This window comes from Mytilus californianus, unplaced genomic scaffold, assembly GCF_021869535.1.
Source record: "Mytilus californianus isolate M0D057914Y unplaced genomic scaffold, xbMytCali1.0.p SCAF_53, whole genome shotgun sequence".
Taxonomy (NCBI): Eukaryota; Metazoa; Mollusca; class Bivalvia; order Mytilida; family Mytilidae; genus Mytilus; species Mytilus californianus.
In genome coordinates this window covers 294452-303150 of record NW_026262705.1, presented here as the reverse complement: position 1 = coordinate 303150, position 8699 = coordinate 294452, and the positions used below count along the sequence as shown (strand labels likewise).

General features: G+C 32.0%; 1 protein-coding gene across 1 annotated transcript; it reads right to left on the bottom strand.

Moving 5' to 3' along the window:
* Positions 1-821: 821 nt before the first annotated feature.
* LOC127703863 (uncharacterized) lies at positions 822-8424 on the bottom strand. The gene is made up of 5 exons (XM_052207937.1): positions 8295-8424; positions 7864-7978; positions 4897-4960; positions 1272-1385; positions 822-890 (listed from the first exon to the last, which is right to left on the bottom strand). Exons 1-5 carry the CDS (start codon positions 8422-8424, stop codon positions 822-824), a joined length of 492 nt encoding a protein of 163 aa, XP_052063897.1.
* Between the last annotated feature and the right edge of the window lie 275 nt (positions 8425-8699).

Sequence of the window (8699 nt, the reverse complement as noted above, 5' to 3'; positions counted from 1 at the left end):
AACGAGAGAAAATTGAACCAAGGAACCAATCAAAAATCATTAGTTAAGATAAAAGGCAAGACGGTTTTACAATGATCTATAAAATTCATAAAAAACACAGTGGTTAAAAGTAAATACTGTATTGAAAACTAAATTGTTGAGCAACATAAACCCTATAAAAAACGGGATAGAACCAGGTGTTCCGGAAGAGGGAGAATTTTTTGCTTCACAAGTGACACTAGACAAAATTAATTAATTGACATTGGTAAGTTACCCTGAAGTTACCTAGCTTGTCTTACAATGCCGTTTTTGTTTTGTTATTAGTCTCTAGTTTGTGTTTATTTAAATATATATAATTAATATCTAAATTAATTTAGGAAAAATATATACAGTAAGTATTCATATACCTCCAATCCACCGACGAGGTCTTGGAATAGTAACGTTAGTGTACCATAGTCTGTATGATCACCACATCTTAATTGGCCTTCCATTATTTCTGCAAACAATGCTGATTTAATCTCTTGTTTAGAAATTGGAAAATATACAATGTTCTTGTGAATTGAAAAACAACAAGTCTAAATTAAGAAACGGAATAATATAATTATCATAATGAATTTTACATTTACGTGACAAATAATTTGGTTTACACGTTCATGTATAAGGTTTTGCAGTCATAATATTATGTTACGTATTCTTCTAACTGTTTTGTATTTGTGTCGTAGAATATCTGTCTCATTGGCGTATCTGCACACCTCCTTTTATTCATACTAACAGTAGAACATTTTACTGACATTACGGTAAATTCACCTTTTTCCATTGGAACAGCCGGATAAAACAAACTTCTAATTAAGAGCAGTGACATTTCCTCTTTGTCCAATTAACTTGTGACAGTTTCGAAAGAAATTCTTGTCCTATAATGAAAGAAAGGTATAATTGTTCTCTGTAATTGGAGACAGGATTGTAAAAAGGAAACATCAGTATAAACATGAACAAACTTTCAATTTGTTGACACTTCATGGTAAACTAGCTTAAAAACGAAAAACTTATACCTAATGGTGGAAAGACGAATAGATAGAATAATATGATATGGACTGTTTGAAGGAAAAATATAACAGAAAAAATAAAGATCCAATACATACTACTGAAGTTGGGGTAAACCGTATACAAATGTGGAATTTTATTAAAATAGTTTTTATTGTTTAATATTATTAATTATTATAATCAAAACTGTAATATACGTGTATAATAATATTAAAACAATAAAAAAAAATGTTTTATGTCATATCAATTACCTCTAAATTCAAACCAACGGAGATAAAATCAAAAACTCTTAAAGCTAGTTCTATGCATTTTCGTAAGAAATCCATTAAAACTGTCTCAAATTCTGGTATATTGGTCGGCCATACCTGAAATTTGAAAATGAAGTATAATAAAAATAGAAGAATTAACATAAACTCACCAAAGATACCAGGCATATATATTTTCACACCAGACGCGCGTTTCGTCTACAAATGACTCATCAGTGATCCCCGAATAAAAAAGTCGAAAGGCCAAACGAGAAACAAATATGTATTTCTGATCTGAATAATTTGACATCAGTATTACAAACGAGAAAATAATGTGCATCAAGAACGTTCAGTGATTCTAACGGCAAATAAAAAATCCCTAATCAGCAGATAAAATTAAAATCAGGGCTTCTTAAATAATCTCAGCTTCTGCGCTTCCGCGAAGATTTAATACAGAAAAGGTCCTGCGAGGTCAAAGAAGATTCATATACAAAAGTTAACACAAAAATAAATTAAACTAAACATTTCTATCGTGCTTTAAGTTCGTAAATTTACCGACAATATTCTAAAATTATTTCCAAAGTAACTTAAAACTTTTAGGTGTTGCTTATATATACTTTTTGTATTTAAGTCACACCTTTGCAATGATGTAACAGCGAGAAGATACATTTTGTAGTGAAAGAGGCTTGGAGGTGAACTCTTTACGAGGCCTAAAATACTGTGACAAAAGTTTTGAGAAACGCTGTTATAATATATTAAACAATGTTATATAATTGCAGGTTTCTTGGTATCTGAAATCTGCACTTGATGTAAAACATAGTACTACATATGGAGATTGTGTCTGATACTCTGGTATTTTAACTCGGTTGATAAACTAAAATTATAGTCGATGTTGCGCAACATAATGTAGATAGATAAAAAATTATTTTAGGTGGCTTGCCTCTGATGATTTTATGTAGTAATAAAAAAATCGTAAGGGATTCCGCATACCCCGTGTCTCGCCTGCGATTGCTGCTGTCAGTGTAAAAGTGTAATGTTTACTTAACAAGAGGCTCTCAAGAGCCTGAATCGCTCACCTGTTATTTTTTTTGCTTAAATCTTTCATAAATGATTATTTTTGCTTTTTACCCATATGTTCCATTTTAGCCATAGTGTCTATGTTTCTTGACGTACAAGGAAATGAAATACAAAATTTATACTAGATTCATTTGAGAAGATTTTTTAAAGTTAAAAAACATAAAACAACTTGTGTAAAATTGTCCTTAAAGGGCAATAACTCCTTAAGGGGTCAATTGACAATTTTTGTCATATTAACTTTTTTTGTAGATCTTACTTTGCTGAACATTTTTGCTGTTTACAGTTTATCTTTATCTTCAATAATATTCAAGATAATAACCAAAAACTGCAAAATGTCCTGAAAACAACCAATTTTTGTTTGTTGATGGATCAAAATAACAAACATGTTTGTTGATGGATCAAAATTTCGGATACAATTCATAAACTAGATTCCTAAAGGAACATTCATTCAAAGTTAAGAAGTATTAGGCACAATAGTTTCAGAAGAGAAGATTTTTAAATGTTAGCAAACTTGATGAACGCATTGCGTAAAATTGTCTTTAAAGGGCAATAACTCCTTAAGGGGTCAATTGACAAATTTGGTCATTTAACTTTTCTGTAGATCTTACTTTGCTGAACATTATTGCTGTTTACGGTTTATATCTATCTATAATAATATTCAAGACAATAACAAAAAACTGCAAAATTTCCTCAAAACTACCAATTTAGTGGCAGCAACCCAACAATGGGTTGTTCGATTTGTCTGAAAATTTCAGGGCTGATAGATCTTGACCAATTGAACAATTTTACCCTTTGTCAGATTTGCTCTAAAAGCTTTAGTTTTAGAGATATAAGCCAAAAACTGCATTTGACCCCTATGTTCTGTTTTTAGCCATGGTGGCCATGTTTGTCAATGGATTAAAACTTCGGATACAATTTATAAACTAGATGTCCTAAGCAACATTTAGATGAAGTTTGAAGGTATTTGGCCCAGTAGTTTCAGAGGTGAAGATTTTTAAATGTTAGCAAACTTGATGAACAAATTGTGTAAAATTGTCTTTAAAGGGCAATAACTCCTTAAGGAGTCAATTGACAATTTTGGTCATATAAAAACTTTTTTGTAGATCTTACTTTGCTGAACATTATTGCCGTTTACAGTTTATATCTATCTATAATAATATTCAAGATAATAACAAAAAACTGCAAAATTTCCTCAAAACTACCAATTTAGTGGCAGCAACCCAACAATGAGTTGTTCGATTCGTCTGAAAATTTCAGAGCTGATAGATCTTGACCAATTGAACAATTTTACCCTTTGTCAGATTTGCTCTAACAGCTTTAGTTTTTGAGATATAAGCAAAAAACTGCTTTTGACCCCTATGTTCTATTTTTAGCCATGGCGGCCATGTTTGTCGATGGATCAAAACTTTGGATACAATTTATAAACTATATACCCTAAGGAACATTTAGTTAAAGTTTGAAGGTATTTGGCCCAGTAGTTTCAGAGGAGAAAATTTTTGAAATAGTTTACGACGACAGACGACGACAGACGACGGACGACGACGGACGCCAAGTGATGGCATAAGCTCACATGGGGTCCTTCGGGCCCCGGTGAGCTAAAAAGTGAGTCCATTTATCGGTAAAATTCAGAATTTAAAAAAAAAATCAGACTTTATTTTTTATATGCTATTTCTTGGACTTGAAGATATGCTTCTGTCCAAGTTTCATAACAATCCATGAAGGTTTCCAAATTTATCAAGTCAAAAAGATTTAATCCTTGACTCTCTGTAAATGTTAACTGTAAAAACGAAGTCCATCTATCAGAAAAATACTAAAAATGAAAACAAATATATTTTCAAAGGTTTGCTTCAGAAATGTTCTCTCAATCATTCAAAAGCTCCTGGCAAAGATTCATAAAACTCTATGAAGGTTTGAAAAGGAATTGATGTGTAACAAACTTTAACCCAAACTGTATCTACTTGTTAACTGTAAAAAAATTAAGTCCATTTATCAGTAAAATAAGGAAAAAGAAAAATCAATATTTTTCAAAATTTTGCTCTGGATACTGGCTTTTGGTCATAAAAAAGCTTCTGTCCAAATTTTATAAAATTCCATGTAGGTTTGACAAAGTTATTGATGTATAAAAAAACCTTTAACCTCAGACTGAACCTGAATGTTAATTGTAAAAAAAACTAAGGCCATTTATCAGTAAAATACGTACTAATGAAAATATATATTTTCAAAATTTTGCTCTGGATACTGTATTTTGGTCATTGACAAGCTTCTGTCCAAATTTCATAAAATTCCATGTAGACTTGACAAAGTTATTGATGTCTAAAAGAACTGTAAGCACAGACTGAACCTAAATGTTGACGACGCCGACGGCGACGACGGAATCGGATCGCTTTGTCTCGCTTTAGCAAAATAAATTTCGCAGGCTCGACAATAAAAAACAAAACATTCAAGCAGCTATATATCAATGCACATGTATTAATTCATCCATCTGTGCATTTGTGTATAGATGCAGGCCTCCATCTATCCAACCATCATTCAATGATATATTTATATTACTTACTTCGCATATTTGAGTAATGTTATAGGTTTCTTTATAATCTCCTACTGGTCTCTCTAAATTCAGTCTGAAACAGACATCTTATATAACTTGAAGAGGAAAATTACAATTGTACCTAAATTTGACCAGCTCATCAACCATTACAAATGTCCCGGCGTATATATAGTAAATATTACTTTCATTTACTTTTTGAATAACGTTCCTGTTGTGTGTTAAAGTTATAAGCAACGTCGGATCAAATAGAATAAAAAAAACTATCACTTATAACTGACCTAAAGATATCGAAACTTGAAAACTAGAGGCCAAATAGTCTGTATCGTTCATTGTTTTTTTTTGTTTTTTTTTTTTTGCATATTTACATTTTTAGCTGTTTATAATTTTCGTTGAAAAAGCAACACATACAAAGATATCATTTAAAGGCAAAACCACCTATAAGGAGACGACTGGTGATTTCGGTCGTGTTGACTTTCAGAACTTATTTTGCCAAACATTTGTACTGATTATAGTTTCTCTCTATTTACTATCGTTTTCACAAAAAAGACAAGTCATGTTGGTCGACCGGCGTATTTATTGGATACAACTTAACTTCTGTTAACTTAAATACTTTAAGGATTAGTGTGACCAATTTTAACTGCAATAGGCTTAATTTCTATGTCATTTGGTCTTGGTCGAGAGTTGTCTCATTGGCAATCATACATGTACCACATCTTCTTATTTTGATTTTGGTAGTTTCAAAGGAGAAACTTTTTGTAAATGCACGACGGACCCAAAGTGATGACAATAGCTCTCACTGGTTCTTCAAGCCAGGTGAGCTCAATTACGTCTGGCGTATACAATTTTAATCCTTGTATCTATGATGAGTTTATTTAAACAATAAAAAGATTAAATGGAATCTGCAAAGTGGGTTGGTCGGGATACAGATTGGGACATTTCAACTGCTACCCAACCGCACAAGAGAGCATGTTAGAAATATTGTTATATACCATATTGTCTTCAGCAGATCCCCCGAAAAGGTGTCGCAATGGTTAGTTGCATTGCAGATAGCCCCACCCACCAACCCCAATCAGCATAAGTCATTCTGTCGGATAGGAGAGATGAAGGCAACCATATTTAAAGTGTTATATCCCTGTTACTCTTCAATCGCCAAGGGAAAATTAGTTTTGTTAGTACAATTGAAATATAATACACGTAAAAAACATCTTAACATACATTTTAAGGAATGTAGAACAGAATCATAAAAATTAGTTTAGACATTTTTCCCACTCTCATGGTTTTGCATAATGCATTGTTTTTAAAAAGGTCAACTCATTATTAATTAAATAAGACAGATATAATCGTTCGTTGTCCTTTTTTCCCCACAGAAATGTCTGACCCCCAAAAGACCAAAATAGTTCACCTAAAATGTAACCCATCGGAAATTTTTAAATAAATATAAGGTCATGTTTTTCTCTGACTGTTAATGACGTGTTTACATTAAATCCATTGTTGGATGTGTACTGATTGATATTTTACTAATAGTCTTAGATACATGATTTTTTTTTATTAGTTGTTATTGGCTTTGAACTAGCTGTCAGTAACTGCGAATACTCTCAGATCTGTACTTAGTGTCCTTTTTGTTGTTAGGGATGAGGGATGGATAAATACCCTGCCATGTCCGGTCTGTGTTTATATCAAATTTTTATGTTTTTCTGCTTTGTATCGATCTGATGTGTTAAGCCTTTTTAAACTGATTTTTATAGTTTGTTCTTATGTTGTGCTGTTACACCACTGTCCCAGGTTAGGGGAGGGTTGAGCGCTCACAAACATGTTTAAAAAGTAAAATAATAAAAATATCAAACTCCAAGGAAAACTCAAACGGAAAGTCCCTTTAGTTATCAAATGGCAAAATCAAAAGCTCAAACACATCAAACGAATGGAAAACAACTGTCATATTCCTGACTTGGTACAGGCATTTTCTTATGTAGAAAATGGTGGATTTAAACTGGTATTATAGCTAGCTAAACCTCTAACTTGTATGACAGTCGCATAAAATTTATATTGACAACAATGTGTGCACAAAACAAACAGACATAATAGCTAAAAATGTCAAAATTAGGGGTACAGCAGTCAACATTTTGTTATATTGATCTTACATGTAATCACTATAAAAACAAAGAAATATGTCAACAAAGAAAAACAAAATGGCATATAGACAAAGCACATAAGCAAAAATGAAAGACGAGAATATAAAAATTTACCATAGCACAACAACACAATGACGGGATGTATAAGTACCGAGCCATGCCAAAGGGATAATACCAAAAAATGGACTAAACAGTAAAGGTAATAATTTACAAAGACAAATAAAAGAACACTATCACACGTAATTAAGATGATAAACAACGTCAGTACTTAGAATCTATACTTTAAGACCATCATGTATTATTTGTGAATTTGATAAGGAATGTTTATCAATAAAGTCTTTGTATCTTCCGATGAACTTTTTAAGAAAAAGGACGAGAAGTTCTTTGACATAACCCTGGTTCATCAACTTTCTGCACAGGCACTGGTGACGTTTCATAACCCCGCCACATTCTTTATGTGCCTGTCCCAAGTCAGGAGCCTGTAGTTCAGTTGTTGTCGTTGGTTCATGTCTGTCATATTTGTTTTTCGTTTAATAATTTTTTTGGTTATTAATTAGGCCGTTAGTTTTCTCAATTGAATTGTTTCCTATTTATTCATGTCGGGGCCTTTTATAGCCGACTATACGGTATTGGGTTTTCTCATTGTTGAAGGCCGTACGGTTGCCTATAATTGCTTACATCCACTTTATTTGAACTTTAGTGACAAGTTGAATGTCTCATCGGCAATCATACCTCATCTCCTTATTTTTATATAAGAAATCTTTTGCATAACATATAATGAAGCTACATACATTATTTTGTAATAATATTGTAAATAGTTTCGTATAAATTTTGAAAAAAAACTAACTTTTCTTTCTCTAATCCGATCCATCCATCATAACCCTCATCTGGTTTGGCACATTTTTCTTTTTCTTCTAATGGCTGACTGAAGAATTTTTTGACATTTCCAATACTTCTTTCAACTGAAATAATATTATATAAATCAAATTTGATGTACATTTAATTTATATTAGTTTCTACTTTTAATGAGTTAAAAAGTCCATGTAAATTTTGATTTTAGCTTTTATTCATTCATATAGAGTTGATAAGAAAATATAGTATCAACAAGATACTGTAATGTCTTAATGACTTTTTGTTGTTGTTGTTGTCTGTTTTATTTGTTATTGTGGTATTTGAATTAACACTAGAGCAACACCTACACTTAGTATAAGTTTCTTTTAGAGAGAACAAAAACTTAATGTACCTGTGCATGAGGAATCCCGTGGTTTTTCAAATAACAGAACCCAATATTCTGTAGAGCTTCACACATCTGGTCTCCTAACTCCTTCAAGTCCTGTCTAGGTATAGAATCTGCTTTCTCGATATGAAGCCCATATTTTCGGAAATCTATCACAGGTATTGAAGACATTTTATATATTGCTTTAAGTCTGAAATACAAACAATACAAACATATCACAATTCCGAAGATTTATTTATTTTAATAACACCGCGAAGCTTTCTGGCATGCATGTTTTGATTCGTGATTATAAAAGGTAAGAACATTTTTAAACTTTTACTACATTTTAGGTGTTCGATCGGACGGTTGCCACTGCTTAATATTTCGGCAAAATAAGTTCTAGTGGAGTAGACAACCGAGGAATCGAAATATAACAAAGGTTCGCGACCGATTGTCATTTTTCAAAT